Genomic DNA, 21,301 nt, shown 5'->3' with positions numbered 1-21,301 from the left:
GGCCATCATCTGCTTAATGATCTCACTTTCTGCTTAATGACAACACTTCCAGCCCTCATCAGGGCCATGAATGCTAACTTCGGCCCTCTATATGAAACAGATATGACATCTTTCCCTAAAAAATTTACATTGGTGTCTTCAGTAATGCATCATATTAAGCTGCAACAGCTATTAGTTACTAGCCAATTTTTAAGGTGCATAGTGTGGGTGCTATTTCAAAATCAAGCATAGTTATTTTAGTTTTCCAACACCAACACATTTGCTTCAAATCACCCACAGCTATTCCCAACAATGAAGTTAGAGACAAGAATTCTGACTCCTAGTCAGCTTTAAAATCCGACATATGATCCAGAAAGACAACCTCCAATTCTCTTCTAATAGGTTTTTATTAGAGATTGAGCCTCCACATCATCAAGCACAAAAGTATTATGTAGAGACCCATCACTGGGGCCCACCAACTTACCGTTGTTCTCCAACTTACAGGAGCAAAAACTAGGACATGGCATGGTCAGAAAGATGTTCAGCCCCATCTTTCAGTCTTAGTAAGGCTGAAGTATAACTTAGTTTAAGGGCAGCCCAATCCGATCCAGTGCTGGTGCAGGAAGGCCACATGTCCCATACTGTATTCAGTGCTGGAGCTGAGCAGACTAGAGGTCTCCTTGGGGTAAAATGAGAATTTGTTCCTTAACCTGTGTTGAGCTCCTATCTGCCAAATGAGGCTATTCAGATCTACACAAGCAAAATTGCTGGCGCAAGTTCAAGAAGCCCCATGTAGGGCTTTCAGGCCTAGGAAGAGCGTTAGCCACCACACCTTCCAGGCCTGATCCACCCCACCCCCGTTCCATCCTCCCTACCTCTGTTCTTCCCTCCCCCCACCCATGCTGCTCAGCAGCTGCAGCTCCAGATTTCAACACCAATGGGACTGCACAGGCCTTCCCACTGACCCATTCCTGCTTATTCCTGACCCATCACAAATGTGATTTACGGCACGGCTGCGCCAGTGCTAACAACCCTTAGTATACTTACAGCCCAAACCAATCATTTAGTACAACATCACATAATATAACACTATGTCGCTTCCTCCTCCCCATCCCTGTAGATTAACTTTCCAAAGCAAGAAAAGTTTAGATTGTGCATCTTTAAAAAGTTAATTATCCACTAGAACTTGAGGCAATTAAATTTGCTGTAATTAACTGGTGTGCATGTGACTGACTTCACACTAATTGTGTGCATCTTGCCATATGTACAAGGGACTCATGTGCAATTAAATACTATTAATTGAACTGATCATCTTAGGCAAGTAATAAATTGGAAATGCTGTGCTGGATTTCATTCAGCTAGTTCCACCTGACATTCTGGCAAGAGCAGGCTCTCTTGCAAAAAGAAAGTACTTCTAGGTAAAGTAATTAAAATTTTGCTTTCATTAGTTTGCCCTCTTCATAGAGAGCTACTGTTACCTCAATTTGCAGCAATATACGAGTACTAAAAGTATATGAGAGAGAGAATGGTAATGAAGATCATGGGTTGTATCAAAAGGTGCCTTGTGAAGCAGACGCTTCTACTTGACTTCTCATGTTCTGCCTCCATTGCAGTCCCTCTGCACACCATTCTTCACCCCTGCTGGAGTGTCCCCTGACCCTCAAAACAAGATTTTCAGGTGTGGAGCAAGCAGCAAGAAGCAGAGTTCCACTAACACCACTTTAGAGCCATCACTATGAAAAAGGTCTAGGCTTCGACCTTTGCTATCTATGATTACTATTTACTATTACTCATACTACTACTACCTACCCACACATTCTATGAACATGGAATCTACATGGAATCTACTTACATGTAGATTATAAACTATAACTGCCTAAAAGGGACACACTACACAATAATAGAAATAACCTACTTGTTTCATTGTATTTAGGATCTTCATGTTGTCTTGTACAAAGTTTTGACAGGTTACACTGAAGTCTTCTTTTGCTGCCATTGCACATCCACAATGCCAACCTCAAATGTGATCAGGACCACAAGCCAGAAGAATAAGAAAATAAATATTCTTTTGAAGATTTCAAGATCTGAAAGAATTACTCACCTAGTTGCTTCTGGCAAGCAGAAGTTGCCTTTGGGTCACCTGGTGGTTCTACCCACTGCTACAGAGCCAGAAGTCTGTAGCTCTCACCTCATCCAAAACCAAAAGTTAACTGTAAGTAAACTGGCATTTGAATCTTGAATGTTTACACTAGCTTATCTGACTCTAGTATCTCTGTGCCATTTCGAGACATTGTGCTCCTGCACAATGGAATTGATAAATTCCATTCTAAGCATTCGTGCGAACGTGCGTGTGTATGAACAAAATAGGCAGCTCAGATATATCTCAGATTTTTGCCAACACTTGGGCTACAATCCTAGACACCAAGAGTAAGTCCCAATTAACACAGTGGGATTTACTTCCTAGTAAACATGTAAGGGTTCTGCTGTAGGACTATTAAGGCAGCTTCCAAAAACGTTCTGACTCAGTGTAAAGACTTACAAGCATTTACACACAGAATACATCAGTAGATTTAAACTCGCTCCATTTATCGAATTCTAACAACATAAATCAGCAGTTGTCAACATGACGCAGTCTGAATTTTTAAAATTAACCACACACCTACAGCAAACAGTTTAGAAACATTAAAAGCCACAAATGAGTCCCTTCAAAAGGAAATCACCTCCTATCAATTATCAGGATAGTTACATCCATGTTTTATTAGTGGTCAGGGAGGCTTTTAGTGCAGGGAAGATGACCTGCCTTATTATGCACTTTATTTCATAAAGTACCATGCACTCTGATTGCATTATACAACCAAACACACATACATCTTCACCACACTGTTCCTTCCAGAGAATGGACACCTGGCTCACAGTTAACTATGCACATGTCTTGGGACACGCACAGATTCCAGCACTGTATCACAACAGAACCGACCTGCGACTGTGACCAAAGGTATTGGATACTATAACTACATAAATACAATGGATCTGATGCCAGCATTAAGCACACCACCACCCTCAACTTCTTTCTCACCTAAACAAAAACTTTATCAAAAAGTGTGGCTTGATCATGGTCAGAACCTTTTTTCCTCTTCATTTTGAGTGACAGATTTCCATAGATGTTCAAACTGACTGCAAACTTTCCTCAAAGCTTGAAAAGTGGTTTGAGTTATGACACTGGGATCTGTCACTGCAATCAGAGATTCTACTGAGTGCGACCAAGCATATCTTTGGATCTTTATTGGGTGTCTGGGGCCCAGCTCACCCACTTCGGAGGAAGGTCAGGAGGAAGGAGTTGGTCTTAGGAATGAGGCCCAATGTGTCTCTATTAGCCACCAGGCCCCAGACACTACTCCTTGCTGGGCTACTCCATTGCTTCTTCAAATGCTGGAAGAATTTCAGCATTTCAGACATCCGCTGATGCCTTTGTTAGCTGCTTCAAAGACCCCTGAAGGTGGAACTAGGATCCATGCATGCCAACACCCAGCCTGTGATGCAATCAGCCTCATTGGAGACTTGCTTACCCCGCCCCCAGAAGCAGGAGGAAAAGTCTCTAACCCTTAAAGGCCCAGACACTAGGGTAACTGGGGTGGGGGAAAATAGAGATGGGTGAACAAGCCACTCTCATAAAATGACTCTCAGTTAACAGTTCTTTCAAAAGAACTTTAAGGGAAACCTTAATTATTATGTATGGTAACTGCAGATAGCATGGTACACTTACTTTTGTACGACAGTTTGTAAGCTCAGCATCATACCCAGTTCACTTTTCATCTTTTCTCTGTTGGCACGACATTCTGCCAAATAGCGGAGAGCCTATAAGAAAGCGCAGGCGACAGTAACGAACACATGATTTACACTCATTTCCACCACTCAGTTATTCTTCCAGTTATCTCCCAAGTACACTAAAACATTTTAAAGATCAGCAAGAGGTTTCATGCAGTTGTTGGAAGAGCCCTGCTAGATTAGACTAAGGGCCTATCTAGTCCAGCTTTCTGTATCTCACAGTGGCCCACCAGATGCCTCTGAGATCTCATTCAAGTGATCGCCTCTCCATGTAAAGATCAATGCGGTGGCAATGCAACTTTCAAGATAATCACTTGCTTGTTTTAATACAAAACACATTAGTATATTAATATAAAATATTTTACTATGAAAATATTTCATACTGAATATTTCAAATGTAAAGTACCACTTAGACAGTCAAGGTGTAGAAAATCTACCAAAAATCGCAAGAACAAACAACCAAGAATACTTACAAGCAGCGCTGAATGGACAACTGGAGGATTGGGATGGTCCAAAAATAAGATAAGGCCTGGGAGACATCCCTGATCCTGGACAATGGCTCGTCGATTTAAGGGGTCAGCTGCCAGATCCCTCAGCTGATTAACTACAGCTAATGCATCAGGCTCCTCGGTCATGGTGGAATTCATTTCTCCTTGTCATACATAAAATCCTGCAGTAATATAGTTATAATATATAGTGAATTAACAATTATAGTAATACAAAAGACTCTGAGAATTGCTTTCAATTGTTCATGTCAGATTTTCTCATGTAGGTTTTTAAACCATCTTTAAATAACCATTAAAAAAACAAAAAGCCTGGTTTATATACTGTACAACCCCGAACCATAGTTTGTTGTCAAGAGCCAGTGCAAGTCACAGGTTCATATACTTCATCCACCACATTTTTTCAGAGGGGAGGGGGAGAATATTGAAAGCTCTCTGTTGTGGTTTGCAATAAATTGCAGTGTCCCATTACATCCAAACTCAGGAAATGATGACTCGAACAAGTTGATTAACAATGACCAGATCCTCGTTAGTTAACTAACAGCGATTTGTACAATCCATGGTCTCTAAACTTCAGTCAAAATGAGAAACTGTAATTAGCTATTAAGTACTAAAGGAAGCTTTCAATTCACTTTCCTCTCATACTGCTGTTTACACTCATAACCAACCTTGGTTTGTCATGTTTCAATCAGGTTTACCTTTAAGTAGCTATCAGAAAATGCTGTTTAGATCAGCAATTTTCAACCATTCTCATCTCACAGCACACTGACAAGGTGCTAAAATTGCCAAGGCACACCATTGGTTTTTTGACAATGGACAAGGCACACCATGCAGCTGGAGAGGGGTTCACATCCCCCTTTGGCCCTATTAATAAATGACCCTCCCTAAATTCTCATAGCACACCTGTTACATAAGAACATAAGAACAGCCCCACTGGATCAGGCCATAGGCCCATCTAGTCCAGCTTCCTGTATCTCACAGCGGCCCACCAAATGCCCCAGGGAGCACACCAGATAACAAGAGACCTCATCCTGGTGCCCTCCCTTGCATCTGGCATTCTGACATAACCCATTTCTAAAATCAGGAGGTTGCGCATACACATCATGGCTTGTACCCCATAATGGATTTTTCCTCCAGAAACTTGTCCAATCCCCTTGAAAAGCACCAGTTAGAACACCATGGAAAAAACCAATAGTTTTTGAAGATACAAGACTCATGCCAAAAAGTACAAGTAGCACATTCATAAATGCAAGTCTTTAAGAATGTTCTCCAGGTGTTTGTTTTAGCACAAGAATGATCATTTTAATGTATTAAAAACCAAACACAGCATTGCTACTTGTTCAATTCAAAAACCTTTATTAGGCATTGGCAGACAAACAAAACAGACAGACAAAAGAAAATACAAACAAACAGATTCTGTCTAAGAAACAGAGTTGTTAGGGTGGATGGGGAATATGGTTCTAAGTCTAAGAATATCATGTAAAAGTTTAACCACCTGGTTTATGACGAGTGCGTCAGTAGGACCTAGAAGCAAACGTAGGATTTCATCAGCCCATGCCCATAAAGGGTCACCTGAAAATAAGTTTGCAAACTTACTTCTAATATCCATATAATAAGGGCAGTACAGTACTATATGAGCTACGGATTCAAAAGCCCCCAGATTACACACGCATTTGGTTGAAACCTGAGAATGCCGACAAAATCTAACTTTTAACTCATGGGATGAAAACACATTACACTAAGCAAGTGTAAAAGCTCAATGGATCTGTGGATCATTTCGCACAGGGGTGCCCAAACCCCGGCCCTGGGGCCACTTGTGGCCCTCAAGGACTCCCAATCCGGTCCTTAGGGAATCCCCAGTCTCCAATGACCCTCTGGTCCTCCGGAGACTTGCTGGAGCCCGCGCTGGCCTGATGCAACTGCTCTCAGCATGACGGTCAACTGTTTCATGTGAGCTGTGGGACAAGGGCTCCCTCCACTGCTTGCCGTTTCACATCTGTGATGCAGCAGTGACAGCAAAGGAAAGGCCAGCCTTGCTTTGTGCAAGGCCTTTTATAGGCCTTGATATATTGGAAGACATTCATTCATTCATACAAGTTCCATCGCTAATATATTCATTTCTGTAAATTTATTCAAATTTGAAATGTAAATTAATTCTTTTTCCCCCAGCCCTCGACACAGTGTCATAGAGAGGTGATGTGGCCCTCCTGCCAAAAAGTTTGGACACCCCTGATTTAGCAAATACAGATATTGGGACGACAACCAAGGACCAATGGTAACTGCAATTGCTAGTTGTTCTCAATGAAAATGAGGACAACATGCCAAAGAGTATACAAAAATTATTAGCAGGTCTCATCAAGATGGATTTTCCACTTCAAACACAAAATTCAGTCAGTAGCCAAACCCCCCAGGAACAGACCAATTCCTGCTGGGTGAGCAGTTTGCCAGATCCACAATTATAGCCACCATGTAACACTGAGAGACATCTAGGGAGGCAAACTGCCATTTGGCCTATCCACTATGCAAGAGATCTCCGTTTCAATCAACAGCAGGCAGGAGATGCGAGTGGGCAAAATGACCATTAGAGTGAGAGACACCATTTCTGCAAAGTATCTCACCCCCAGAGCTGTTAAAGAAAGGCTCATCCTCTGGGTGTTAAACAGCCCTATCTGCAAGCCTTCAACACTGGCTAACACTTCAGTTTTTCGAACATCTGAAGTGCAGAATTCTATCACTCAAACAATATTGGCCATCTTTAGTGGGTATTTTTGTTATGTTCTGTCTCAGTGTATCTCTTTCACACTAAATTTAAATGCCAGAATAAGACCATACTGACAGCACTGGATGCACAAAACATAGTGACCACCAGACCTTAAATAGCAAGATAATCCCTCACATCACTTAAAGTTAACTGAGATGGAGTTTTTGGAGAGAGGACTAAGGGCCCAATCCTATACAGTGTGCACCAGCTCACTGCACATTTGTGGCACTCAGCGCCAGTGGAGTGCTGGTGCTAACTCAGTGCTGGTGGAGTACCAGTGCTACACCACTTGGCACTCCCGCGAACTGCCAGACAACAGAGAGGTAGGTGGGGACATGGGGGGGCGGGGAGGAGGTGTTCCAGGGCAGGGGGAGGTGGGAAGGGCGTGCCGGGGGAGGGAGCAGGGTGAGAGGGAGGCAGGATGGGTGGAGCATCCTGAGCCTCTGTGTCGAGCTGCCCGCCTGACAGAGATTCTATGCTGACCCTTGGGTCATCAAGTAGCCCCATTGTGGGGTTACTCACCCTACACAGAGGAAGGGGACAAAAGACTCCTTCTCCCCAGAAGCCACTGCCCACTGAGTGTACAGGATGCAACAGCAGCCATTTTCAGCTCTGCTACAGCCCACATGCTGGGCAGCTCAGGATTGGGTTGCCCATCATCATTACTTCCAACTTACAGCCAATTTCTCACCTTCCTTCCACATACATATATTCAAATACATGATACACATAAAAAGAAAGTATAAAAAGTGGCAGAAGCCCAAGTAGCTCACATATGTATGTACAGGTTGAGACTAATTATTCTTGTGGGTTCCAAACACTCCCAGTGGATTAAAGAAAACAACAAACAATAGCAAATCAATTTAAAAAAACAAAGTTTCTTCTTCCAGTGATTGAAAAACAGCCTTGCTGACCTTTTGACTCTAAGATAAGAGTCTTTAAGAAGACAATCCATCATCAGCACTTAACTCAGCCCCTCCCTTCACCAATGCAAAATGATCACCTGCTTTCACATGCTGGGGGAAGGGAGGGGTTCGAAGGAGAGAGAAAGATTGATGAATTGTTAGTCTGCTGCCCTCTCTCTCTCTCTCTGTCATTAAGGAGGCTGTTGTTAAAGGACTGTTCAGTTTTTAAAACTGATTTTAAAGGGATGCATTTTTCCCCTTCTCCAGGGATCAGCACATTCTCTCTCATTTGCAGGGGCCATTCGTGTTGAGTCAAATCCATGTGTAAAAAATCCGTGTATAAATAGGCTGGACCTGTAACTCACACTTGAAAGTGTATACATTATATCACACACAAATAGAAAAACTACAGAGAGGGTTGACCCTTACTTATCAGTACTGTCCAGCCCTGTATCAGGATCAAAAAATGTTTTATTTTAAGTTAGTCTAAGGTCTTGCTTCACCCAGTGGGAATTTTTACTTTTGTCTTTGAACAACGTATCTCTATGTTATACACAGCTTTCAAAAGTTCCTTGAGTTTCCAAAATGGTTGTCCATGGGTCACAGAGTACTGCTGCTCTAAAATTTTCTTGGATGCTCAAAAATAGGTACATGCAGTGGTTCCTACACTGTGTGCTGCACTACCCTTAAGCACCACAGCAAACTCACAGGGATGCCACGGGATGTCCCCAGAGGTCTCTTCTTCCAGCTCTCCTGGGCACTGCCATCTTAGGTGGCCCGAGATCCTGCACAATTTTGGAGGAGTGTTGACTGCTGGTACCATCACAACAGAGTGCTGTGGAAGAACAGTTTCATGACCCCAGTAAGTTAGGGAATCACTGGGTAAGTGGTTCAGACACCTATATTTGAATGCCTTTCATAGGGATGTAACAGTTGTTTCTGAATAGAATACTGGACTTCTGACATTCTGCAACCCTTTATCCAAAATTACAAATTGGAGCTTATCATGGGGACATAGGGAGTTTTAAATACCACTTTGGCATGAGTAGAGGAAAGGTAAAGCTCACTGACTATTGCCTGCTATCACTATATTGCTAAAGAAAGATGCCAGAACAGGCATTTCCTCAAACTTCAGGAAGAGACGAACAACCCACAGCAAGACTCCAGTGTATACATAACAAATATAGTATTTTAAAACACTGAGGCCTGAATCAAAACTACAGTATTGCATGTCAACTCATGAAAGACTATTGAAATTTCAGAAAATCTCAAAAACATTCTAGTTTTTCTTTGGATACAAGTCTGTATCTTTGAAATATACATAGATAAAATGTGTAAGATTCCACTCTCCATGTTGCATATACATTAGATACAAACCTGAAAGCAGGATCTTTAAAGATTCATCTTATTCTTAATCCATTTACAATTCTGAAGACATAGCTAAATGAGCAGTTTCAAGCTGCACTTCTAGGAATCAGAGTTTATTTGGTAGCTTATCAGGGATTCTTCACTGAGAATACCAGCAATGGCAACCAAGTTGACTTGCCCATCACTATTTCCCTGCACATTCACAGGACAGATATTATGTTTCAGAGTGAGCTCCCACTTCACATGAGGAAACAAGGAAATCCAACAGGATCAGTGCTCCTTGTGAAACTCCTGTAAACCCTAGAATGTGGCCCAGACATTTCTATAAGCCACAGAGTTGTATGGCATGGAAGTGAAGGTGGGAAAGGTTCTCTGAAAGTGGAAAGTTAAAAAGCCACTGAACTAACACACGTTAACCATTCCAGAGTTCTTGGTTACCCCACCTGACTGGAAGAGTCACCACGATACGCACTAACATTCCAAATGTATTCTCTTGTGGAATTCTACCACCCTTTGAAAAAGTCAGAATAAGCAAACATCAGACTCACTAAGGTAATCTATTTGAAAAATTAACAACGCATGACACTCAAATCAAAGGTGCAATTAGGATCAGACCTGAAAATACAGGTCCAGCCTATTTATACACGGATTTTTTTATACACGGACTTGAATCAACACGAATGGCCCCTGCACATGAGAAAGAATGTGCTGATCCTTGTAGAAGGGGAAAAATGCATTACTTTAAAATCAGTTTTAAAAACTGAACAGTCCTTTAACAACAGCCTCCTTAATGACAGAGAGAGAGGACAGCAGGCTAACAATCCATCAATCCTCTCTCCTGAAGACATAAGAACATAAGAACAGCCCCACTGGATCAGGCCATAGGCCCATCTAGTGCAGCTTCCTGCATCTCACAGCAGCCCACCAAATGCCCCCGGTAGCACACCTGATAACAAGAGATCTGCATTCTAGTGCCCTCCTTGCATCTGGCATTCTGACATAGCCCATTTCTAAAATCAGGAGGTTGCACATACATATCATGGCTTGTAACCCATAGTTTTTCCTCCAGAAACTATCCCCTTTTACAGGCATCCAGGTCAGATGCCATCACCACATCCTGTGGCAAGGTGTTCCACAGACCAACCGCACGCTGAGTAAAGAAATATTTTCTTTTGTCTGTCCTAACACTCAATTTTAGTGGATGTCCCCTGGTTCTGGTATTATGTGAGAGTGTGAAGAGCATCTTTCTATCCACTTTATCCTTCCCATGCATAATTTTGTATGTCTCAATCATGTCCATATATATAATGCTTTCCAAATGTAACATATATATAATGCTTTCTAAACATTCAAAGCACATCACATTGTATAATTTTGATGCTGACTTTACAACAAGCCCACAAGGTAAGTATTATCATCCTCATATTGCAGCTAGGGAAGGGTAAAGCCAAGTGAGAATGGCTTGCCAAAGACCACCTCACAAGTTCATGGTAGAGATTCAAACCCTAGATGTTTCCATTTATATCTCAACTACTATACTACATCAGCTTTATTCATTTCATCACTCATTCATACACAATTCATTTAAACAATTTTGCCTCTTCTATTCACTGTGTTTCTGTGACAGACTTCAGCACTCAAGGCTGACCTGCACAGCTACAATTCAAAGCACACTGGCTAGGGAGTAAGCACCTTTGAACTCAGTGGGACTTACTTCCAAGTATGTTATAGTAAACATGCCCAGGATTAGGCTGTTGATCAAAATGAGACTTTTACTTCCAACCATTTGCACAGACCTGCCACCAAAAAAATAATATATGACACCAGAGGAAAACGCTGCTGTTCCCCTTTAGGAAAAAGAAAGAACCTCATCCTATGATGGGGTGACCAAACTTGCTTAATGTAAGAGTTACATATGATAAACTTCAGATGTTTGAGAACCACAATATTAAAGAAGCAATTTACTTCTTACTTACTGACCATAAACATTAAACTTACGTTTTAACCCAAAAGGCTCTCAATTTATACCCAGTAAATATATTATACCCAGTAAATAATTATATAGCTTGAAAATTTCTTGTTTACCTTTTATATTAATTGTGATACAAAAACGAGCTCAGCCATATTTTTCAGAGCCACACATTAGATATCAAACAGCCACATGTGGTTCACGAGCTGTGGTTTGGTCACCCCATCATATAGCATTGTGGATTTATACAAGCATCAAATAGAAACCGCAGCAGCAACAATTCTTCTAAAACAAGTCAATCCTATGCCTAATCTTATGCATGCTTATGCTAAAGTATATCCAATTAAGTACAGTAGTTCTGGTTCTCTCACTTCCAAATAGGTATAGCCCAGCTGGGACTTCATCTTCTGTTTGTGCTGCAAACTCAGTCTCGCACACATCAATACAATAATACATGCTTAAAGGAGTGTATACAATTACAACCCAACTGGTGTACACTTAAAAAAAATAAAAACTAATCCCTAGTTCTATACCTCTAAGCAGCACCAGACAACTGAAAGTGACCAACTCTGTGCACCCTTGCTCCAAAAGTCACTGACACTCCCAGAGAAGAGTGCATAAGATCCCCATGCATCTCTGCTCCAAATGCTATGGTCACTAGCACAAGGGAAGTGTGCGTAAGATCCCTATGCATCTCTGCTCCTAATGCTATGGTCACTGACACTCACTCCCAGAGTGCCCTGCAATCCTCTGCCAGTGACCTTATGCACCTTTGCTCCAAAAGCCATACCCACTGGGCACAATCCTAACCAGGTCTACTCAGAAGTAAGTCCTATTGTGTTCAATGGGACTTACTCCCAGAAAAGTGAGGCTAGGGTTGCAGCCACCAGCACTCACTCCCAGAGAAGTGTGTATTAGGTCCCTATGCACACTGGCACTCACTCCCAGAGTCCTAGGCAACCCTCTGCCAGTGACTTGATGAATCTTTGTTATGCATCTATGCTCCAAACCCCATTCGATTTGGCTGCAAATGCTATGGTCAGTGGCACTCACTGCCACAGAGGCGTGCACAGCATCCCTATGTGCCTCTGCCCCCAAAGCTGTGCCCACTAGCAGTCCCCCCAGAGAGGCTGTGCAGGATCACAGCCTACACTCAGAACAGGCGCTGCCCCTGCAGCCCCTGAGCAGAGAGAGGTTTGGAGAGCAGACTGGAGGTCAGGAAGTCAGGAGGCTCCCTTCCCCCCCGCCCTCCGACCCACTCCGACCCACTGGTGTCCTCCCCACGCCCCCCTCGCTGCTCCAAGGCGCCCTCACTTTCATAGGACGCAGAAGGGGAGGCGCTCTGCCGCTCCCGCCCCGCAGAGGGAGAAGCAGGCAGCCACGTCTCCGCCGGCCTGCGCCCCCGCGCCAGAGGAGCCTCCTCAGCAGCGAAGGCACCGGGCAGCCGCGTCACAAGGCCGGCGGGCTGCAGCCTTCCGCCCTCACAGGCAGCATTCACCCAGCAGGACAGGCGCTCGCTGATCCCGGCACCCCCGCCTTCTTCGCGCCCTCATTGGCTGAACCCAAGCACGCCTGCTCTCCATTCACAGCTCGCCTTGTTCCGCCGCTCCCTGATTGGCTGGGAGCTGGACTTCAGCGGCATTCTGGGTTAGAGATGCTCTCTGCTGATTAAAAAAACTAGAGGCGGGGAACTACCAATCCCAGGAAGCCCTGCTGGCACAGTATTTACGAGGCCGCATTGCACGATGGGATTTGGAGGCGTGAGGCTCTTATAGGACGCCAAACTTCTGATGATGGGTACATGACTCATTGACTTGTTGAAAGAGCAGTGGTTCCCCAGCCTCATGCAGAGCTCTTACTCAGAGCTGTTTTTTCTTACCCCATAGTTTTGTATATTTGTTTTATTTACTTGAATATTTGTTATATTGAATGAATGTTATATGTTGAATATTTGAATATTTGTTTATTTACTTACGCCCTAGCACAGTGTTTCTCAGAGTGTGGGTCAGGACCCATTCATTTCAATATTTTATGCTGATGCTACCATGGTGTGTGACTAAACTTCTGGAACTGTTACAGGCCTGTACTTTTAACAGGCTACTATGCATACACTTTGAGTAATGGTTATCAATGGGGCTTATTCCTGGGTATGTGTGGGTAGGATTGCAGCCTGTTAAATTTCCCACTTGATTATGTCACTTCTGGTCATGACATCACTTCTGGTGGGTCCTGACAGATTCTCATTCTAAAAATTGGGACCCAGTGCTAAAAGTTTGAGACCCATGGCGCAAGTGTGCTTATGCTGTGCTGTGCTCAAGCCTCTCTGTATGTTTACATAGAAGTAAGACCTTCAATGGAATATAGGCATCCTATACATACTTTCCTAGAAATGTCCCTTTCAACACAATGAAACTTATTCATGATTAGGTCATTTTAAAAAACGAGATAAACATGATTTTGTTATAGAGGCTGTGTCTTTGGTGAGCAACAATGAAGCAAAAATGACTGATAGCCCAATCCTATTAAATGTTCCAGCACTGATGCAGCCAGGTCAGCAGGGCACATGCTGCGTCCTGCAGTGGGGAGGCAGTCACAGAGGCCTTCTCAAGGTTAGGGAACATTTGTTCCCTTACCTCAGGGCTGCATTGCAGCTGCATCAGCGCAGGAAAGTTGGATAGGATTGGTCTCTATGGCTACAATCCTATGCACACTTTCCTGGGAGTAAGCCCTACTGAACATGGTGGGACTTACTACCTTTATTTGGACAAATCAAAAGGTTGTAAAATACTCAGCAAGCTTCATAAACTAATTATAAAGACTGTGTGTTACTTTAAATCAAAATAGCAAAAACAGTGTGTTTGAGGCATGGTAGAAAAGCCCAGTGTGAAAAGCAATTTCAGAAACATAGAAAATGTAATGTTATAATTAAAATAGAAACTTTTTCCCCATATGTATACAGTATATGGAATGGGATTGTGGTATGTATATGAGAGGAGGCCCATATGACAAGTTTGTACTAGGCCCACCAAAATGATACTGGGGTCCTGAAAGTTCTAATTGGCTGTTCCACTAGGCTGTTGTAAGACTGAAAAAGGCTATGGATTTATGGAATCATTTTCTGACAAAAAAAATATATGAGCACAGGACTGTGGCCACAGAGAAGCATGTGGGTGCCTAGCTCCCTTAGGACTTCAGTGGTGGCATCAAGGCTGGCCAGGTCAAGCACCAAGTGAGGGCTTATACCCTTCAAAGTTCACCTGGCAAGTTGATTCCTGAACTCTCAGTACCAGTGGCATCGGTAGTACTCAGCAGGGTTGGGAACTCGACTCAGATGACCCGGTTGCTAAAATGCATGTTTTTATCGGACTCATGGAAGACTCAGAAAAAAACACGAGTCAAGGGCCCCCTACTTGGCATTCATCCCCATGCATGCAGACTCAAGTCTGTCTGTGTCTGGGTGTACTTGCTTACTGTTTTTTGCAGCATGAAAACCTCTTGGGGACATCATTCAGACCAGGCAAGCAGCAGGAAAGTGTTAATGTTTTTCTTTTGGGCAGGAGGTGGGCGTGAGCTCTTTTCTCCATCTCTGATAGGAAGGAAATGATGGTCATTGGATGCAGGATGGGAGGTTTGATATTTTCTTTGGCTGAGAGAGAGGGCAGAAGAAGGAACCAATGGCATTTCTTGCTTTATGTTTGGCAGTAGAAGCTCAGGGAGGGAGGTTTTTTTCCCTAGACAAATGAGGGAAGACTGTGTGGGGGAGGCAGTTCCTAGCAATCCCGGAGAAATTCATGGCATGGCCCTAGCAAGTTCATTGAATGACTGGTTGCAGTGGGACTACTTCTGAGTAGAGCTGCCAAGGATCAGGTCATTCTGGTAAACCTTGCAGTTGCTGCATGTGACGCTCCTCCCTCTTACTGCTTCTCTCCCGGCTCTCACGCAATCCCTCCCACCCCCTCTTGCCGTTTTCAGATGGGAGGGGACTGTTTAAAGAGAACTCTGGCACACACCCCTCAGAAGCATCCCCATATTTTTTCATGGTGGGCTTTTTAAACGGGAGGGGGGGTGCAACTCAACTTGAGACCTTTAGAGTTGAAAAAGGGTAACTCGTCAACTCAGAAAGTGCTTCCATTATCACTTGTTTTCAAGTCGAGTCACAGGGGTGTGGTGCCTCACAGGGGGGTGACTTGACTGGAGTCAAGCCGTGCTGGACTTTCCAAACCCTGGTACTCAGTGCACCACTAAGGGGCAGGTGGTTGTGTCACGGGGCTGTAGTGGAGGGGTCTGTGGCCCCCTTCAACCAGACATTAGCACTGGACATGATCTTATGGGTATTCCAGGCCTCTTCTCTGAATGCTCAGCTTTTGCTTTTTCTTTATTTTTAAAAGTTAAATAAGGCAGAAATCCTAAATCCACTTACCTGGGAGTAAGTCACATTGAACTCAGTGGGGCTTACTTCTGAGTAGATATGAATAGGATTGTTCTTTAAGTCTGTAGTTCTTTAATTGGTGAGGCTGTAAGGGCAAATATGCAGGTAGTGACCCTAATCCTACCTTTCAGTAGTCTAGCCACCAAAGCCAAATCCATTGGAATGACAGACAAGGACTAAGCACTTCATAGAACAGCTTTGATTGTACAGAACTTGAAAATATTTAATCTAATTAAAGTGTTAAAAATATCTGACTGCTGTTCCTGTATTTGGATTCTGTTATGTATTGATTTCCCCAGTGTCCCTTTAGGCCCCATCCCCATAGCATTTCTGACTGTGGCTCTTCGGGAACCTAATACATCATTCAATCCTCTGTTGGTATGACCCATTGTAACAGGTTTTGCTTCTCTCATCCCTCCCTTTAGAGGCACACTGTTGACATTGTTCACAATAATTCCTCCCTTGTGCAACCTAGTTTTCATGAGCAAGGACACAACATGTTGACATTTATCTGACATTGAGCTAGAATTTCAAGCTCTGGACAAAAGCAGGCAGGCAGTCACAGAAATGTCACCTGAGCAATCTAATCTCTTTAGGATGCAATCCTATACACAGTTTCCTGAGAATAAACCCCACTGAGTGCAGTGTGGCTTACTTCTGAGTAGAAATGCCTCAGATTGTGCTGCTAGTGGAGGTTTTTCAACCGAAAACAGAAATTAGGTTGCAATCCTACCCACACTTACCTAGGAGTAAGCCCCATTGACTATAATGGGATTTACTTCTAGGTAGATGTGCATAGGATGTCTACTATTAAAGATGTTTCACTACAGGAACATTACTCAGTGACTGTGGCACCACTGCCAGTCACATATTCTGCTAACCAATAAGAAACACAAGGTGGGTATTCACAGGTTTTGGTGAAGCCCTCTACATGCCTCTGTAATTTACAACTGTGAAGGAGAGGCAGGTGCCCACCATTTTTCAGGAATAGCAATTAACAAAAAAGTGCAATTGCCTGCAATGCTGTGCAATTGCATCCCAAGGATTGCAATCCAAGCAATGCTATGTATGCTTACTGGAGGGGTGGGGAAGGTCCTCAGTAGAGCTAACTACTCTATCCTATGCACTGTTGCCTCATGTAAGTCCCATTACAGTCAATAGGGTTTACTCCCAGGTAAGTATAGATGGGCTTGCAGCCTTATTCCCTATGAATGCCATGTGAGCACTTCCTTGGGAGAAAGCCCCATGGAGACTTATACCTGCGGAAGCAAGCATAGGAATATAGACTGCCGCCATTTACTCTCTTAATGCAGAATTTGTGGGAGAAATTGAAAGTGTTTCGTTGCATCAGGTAAACACCTTTTTTTTAAAGGTACTGTATAGAAATTACAAGTCAGCTATTGGCAGGTACATTTAGACAGCAATCCTATCCACACTTACCTGGCAGTAAGTCCTATTGACTGTAATGGGACTTACTTCTGAGTAGATCTGCCTAGGACTGGACTCTGAGGCTGCAATTCTCTCCACACTTCCTGGGAGCAAGCCCCAGTGACTATAATGGGGAGGGACAGGCAGGGGCGTGTTGGAGGTGGCCGTTTATGTTAAGGAAGGGATAGAATCCAGCAAAGTAGAGATTGAAGGTGGGTCTGACTCCACTGTAGAATCTCTGTGGGTTAAATTACCAGGCTTGTGCAGCGATGTAATACTGGGGGTGTGCTATCTTCCTCCAGACCAGAAATCAGATGGGGACCTTGAAATGAGGAAACAGATCAGGGAAGTGACAAGGAGGGACAGGGTTGTAATCATGGGGGACTTCAATTATCCTCATATTGACTGGGTCAATTTGTGTTCTGGTCACGATAAGGAAACCGGATTTCTTGATGTGCTAATTTACTGTGGCTTAGAGCAGCTAGTCACGGAGCCCACCAGAGGGCAGGTGGCTCTGGATTTAATATTGTGCGGTACACAGGACCTGGTTAGAGATGTAAATGTTACTGAGCCATTGGGGAACAGTGATCATGCTGCGATCCGTTTTGACATGCACGTTGGGAGAAGAATACCAGGCAAATCTCTAACAAAAACCCTTGACTTCCAACGGGCGGACTTCCCTCAAATGAGGAGGCTGGTTAGAAGGAGGTTGAAAGGGAGGGTAAAAAGAGTCCAATCTCTCCAGAGTGCATGGAGGCTGCTTAAAACAACAGTAATAGAGGCCCAGCAGAGGTGTATACCGCAAAGAAAGAAGGGTTCCACTAAATCCAGGAGGGTGCCCGCATGGCTAACCAGCCAAGTTAGAGAGGCTGTGAAGGGCAAGGAAGCTTCCTTCCGTAAATGGAAATCTTGCCCTAATGAGGAGAATAAAAAGGAACATAAACTGTGGCAAAAGAAATGTAAGAAGGTGATACTGGAGGCCAAGCGAGACTATGAGGAATGCATGGCCAGCAACATTAAGGGGAATAATAAAAGCTTCTTCAAATATGTTAGAAGCAGGAAACCCGCCAGAGAAGCAGTTGGCCCTCTGGATGGTGAGGGAGGGAAAGGGGAGATAAAAGGAGACTTGGAGATGGCAGAGAAATTAAATGAGTTCTTTGCATCTGTCTTCACGGCAGAAGACCTCGGGCAGATAACGCTGCCCGAATGGCCCCTCCTAACCGAGGAGTTAAGTCAGATAGAGGTTAAAAGAGAAGTGGTTTCAGACCTCATTGATAAATTAAAGATCAATAAGTCACCGGGCCCTGATGGCATCCACCCAAGAGTTATTAAGGAATTGAAGAATGAAATTGCAGATCTCTTGACTAAGGTATGCAACTTGTCCCTCAAAACGGCCATGGTGCCAGAAGATTGGAGGATAGCAAATGTCAAGCCTATCTTTAAAAAGGGAAAGCGGGGGGACCCGGGAAACTGTAGGCTGGTCAGCCTAACATCCATACCGGGTAAGATGGTGGAATGCCTCATCAAAGATAGGATCTCAAAACAAATAGACGAACAGGACTTGCTGAGGGAGAATCAGCATGGCTTCCGTAACGGTCAGTCTTGCCTCACAAACCTTATAGAATTCTTTGAAAAGGTCAGCAGGCATGTGGATGCGGGAGAACCCGTGGACATTATATATCTGGACTTTCAGAAGGCGTCCGACACGGTCCCTCACCAAAGGCTACTGAAAAAACTCCACAGTCAGGGAATTAGAGGACAGGTCCTCTCATGGATTGAGAACTGGTTGGAGGCCAGGAAGCAGAGAGTGGGTGTCAATGGGCAATTTTCACAATGGAGAGAGGTGAAAAGCGGTGTGCCCCAAGGATCTGTCCTGGGACCGGTGCTTTTCAACCTTTTCATAAATGACCTGGAGACAGGGTTGAGCAGTGAGGTGGCTAAGTTTGCAGACGACACCAAACTTTTCCGAGTGGTGAAGACCAGAAGTGATTGTGAGGAGCTCCAGAAAGATCTCTCCAAACTGGCAGAATGGGCAGCAAAATGGCAGATGCGCTTCAATGTCAGTAAGTGTAAAGTCATGCACATTGGGGCAAAAAATCAAAACTTTAGATATAGGCTGATGGGTTCTGAGCTGTCTGTGACAGATCAGGAGAGAGATCTTGGGGTGGTGGTGGACAGGTCGATGAAAGTGTCGACCCAATGTGCAGCGGCAGTGAAGAAGGCCAATTCTATGCTTGGGATCATTAGGAAGGGTATTGAGAACAAAACAGCTAATATTATAATGCCCAGGGCTTTTTTTTCTAATGGAACGCGGGGGGACGGAGTTCCGGCACCTTTTTGCAGTGGCCCCTCCCCTTCGGAGGCATTCCAGGAGGAGGGGGAGCAAAACAGAGGCATTTGCTGGGTGGGTGCTGGGGGGTGCAGGGTGGGCAGGTGCCTTTCCCCTGCCTGACCGCACAACGACCCCCTCCTGCCTCCATCTCCAAGCTCTCGCCTGAGCCCAGCCCTTCTCCCTTCCCCCCCGCGCTCTGCTTCCCCGCGCAGCTTCCAAGCCGGTGGAGGGCACAGGGGACATGCGCTGACACCGAGGAGGAGGACGGACAGCCAGCCAGCCAGCCAGGGAGACGGGCTGCGGCACCCACGGAACGCCCAGGTACTGGCTTGGCGGAGGAGGAGGGGAAGGAAGCTGGCTGGTGCAGCCCCCGTGCCAATCTGCAGCATGAGTCTAGACATGTCTACTCAGAAGTAATAATAATAATAATAACAGGTATTTATATACCGCCTTTCTTGGTCTTTATTCAAGACTTATTCAAGGCGGTTTACATAGGCAGGCTTTTATTTAAATCCCTTATTAAATAGGGATTTTTACAATTTGAAAGAAGGTTCTTTCTTTCAAGAACCACTACATTCAAGGTGTTTTGTTCTGATCTGGCTTCACATTCTGGCCTCCATCCTCCCACGCTCAGAGCAGATGGAATGGCTCGGCTTCAGCTTGTCAGCTGCTTCAAGGTCGCACGGTGCCGGTGGCCTCGAACTGGTGACCTTGTGGATGTTATCTTCAGGCAGACGGAGGCTCTACCCTCTAGACCAGACCTCCTGCCCAAAGTAAGTCTCATTGTGCTCCATGGGGCTTGCTCCTGGGAAAGAGTGCATAGCCTTGCAGCCTGACAGGCAGAGGAGGGGCTCTGAGGCTGCAGTCCTCTCCACACCTTCCTGGGAGGAAGCCCCACTGCCTCTAGTGGGACTGACTTCTGAGGAGACAGGCAGAGGAGGGGCTCTGAGGCTGCAGTCCTCTCCACACTTTCCTGGGAGGAAGCCCCACTGCCTCTAATGGGACTGACTTCTGAGTAGACAGGCACAGGATTGGGCCCTGAGGCTGCCATCCTATCCACAGTAAGCCCCATTCACTATAATGGAACTTACTTCTGAGTAGACATGCACAGGATTGGACTCTAAGGCTGCCATCCTATCCACAGTAAGCCCCATTCACTAAAGTGGACTTCTGAGTAGACATGCATAGGATTGGGCTCTTAGGCTGCAATCCTAGGCACTTTCCTGGGAGTAAGTTCCATTGACTAGAACAAGACTTCAGAGTAGACATATGTAGGATTGGGCTCTTAATCCTGGCAGATATATATCTGCACCCGTTTTCACATGCTAAGGGCAGGTGAAAAGGGATTCTACATGTGTACAGCGTGCTGTCCAGCCTTGCCAGAGGTCCTCCTCATCCTTCCCCCACAAGCATGCCCTCCGACAGCCAGCGTTTGCAGCTCCTCTCCAGCAATGCACAGCAGCTGCTCAGGGCAGCAGAGAACATACTACTGCATGCCAAGCACCTTCCCAAAGACACAGAGTATTCTGATACCTGAATTAAACCATATTTAATCGCTTATTTGCAAACGTAGCTGTTTCTGTGTGCACCTAAGGACCCCTCTCATGTAAGAATTCCTTTTTTGTTTTTACTCCCACAGTTGCTTAGAGTAATTTTACTACATGGAACTCATATAAGCCATTTTTCGGAATCCATTCACTGCTTCCTCTCCTCAGAGTAGTGCCACACTACATGCTACAAGTGCACCTGTACAGTATTTTTCCCCATGTGTAGAAAAAGTAGCTAGGGGGAAGGGGATGTGG

At 44.5% G+C, this 21,301-nt stretch overlaps 1 protein-coding gene across 1 annotated transcript in view; it reads right to left on the bottom strand.

Moving 5' to 3' along the window:
- ARMC1 (armadillo repeat containing 1) overlaps positions 1-12,830 on the bottom strand; it is a 28,244-nt gene extending 15,414 nt beyond the window's left edge. Inside the window, exons 1-3 of the mRNA XM_066624202.1 lie at positions 12,625-12,830; positions 4,278-4,474; positions 3,743-3,834 (exon numbers count right to left, since the gene is read on the bottom strand). Of these exons, the coding sequence (XP_066480299.1) occupies positions 3,743-3,834; positions 4,278-4,451 (266 nt within the window). The 5' untranslated portion in view covers positions 4,452-4,474; positions 12,625-12,830. The remainder of the gene's footprint in view (positions 1-3,742; positions 3,835-4,277; positions 4,475-12,624) is intronic.
- Between the last annotated feature and the right edge of the window lie 8,471 nt (positions 12,831-21,301).

This window comes from Tiliqua scincoides, chromosome 4, assembly GCF_035046505.1.
Source record: "Tiliqua scincoides isolate rTilSci1 chromosome 4, rTilSci1.hap2, whole genome shotgun sequence".
Taxonomy (NCBI): domain Eukaryota; kingdom Metazoa; phylum Chordata; class Lepidosauria; order Squamata; family Scincidae; genus Tiliqua; species Tiliqua scincoides.
The sequence above is the reverse complement of the archived record's forward strand: the minus strand, read 5'-3'. Positions and strand labels throughout refer to the sequence as shown.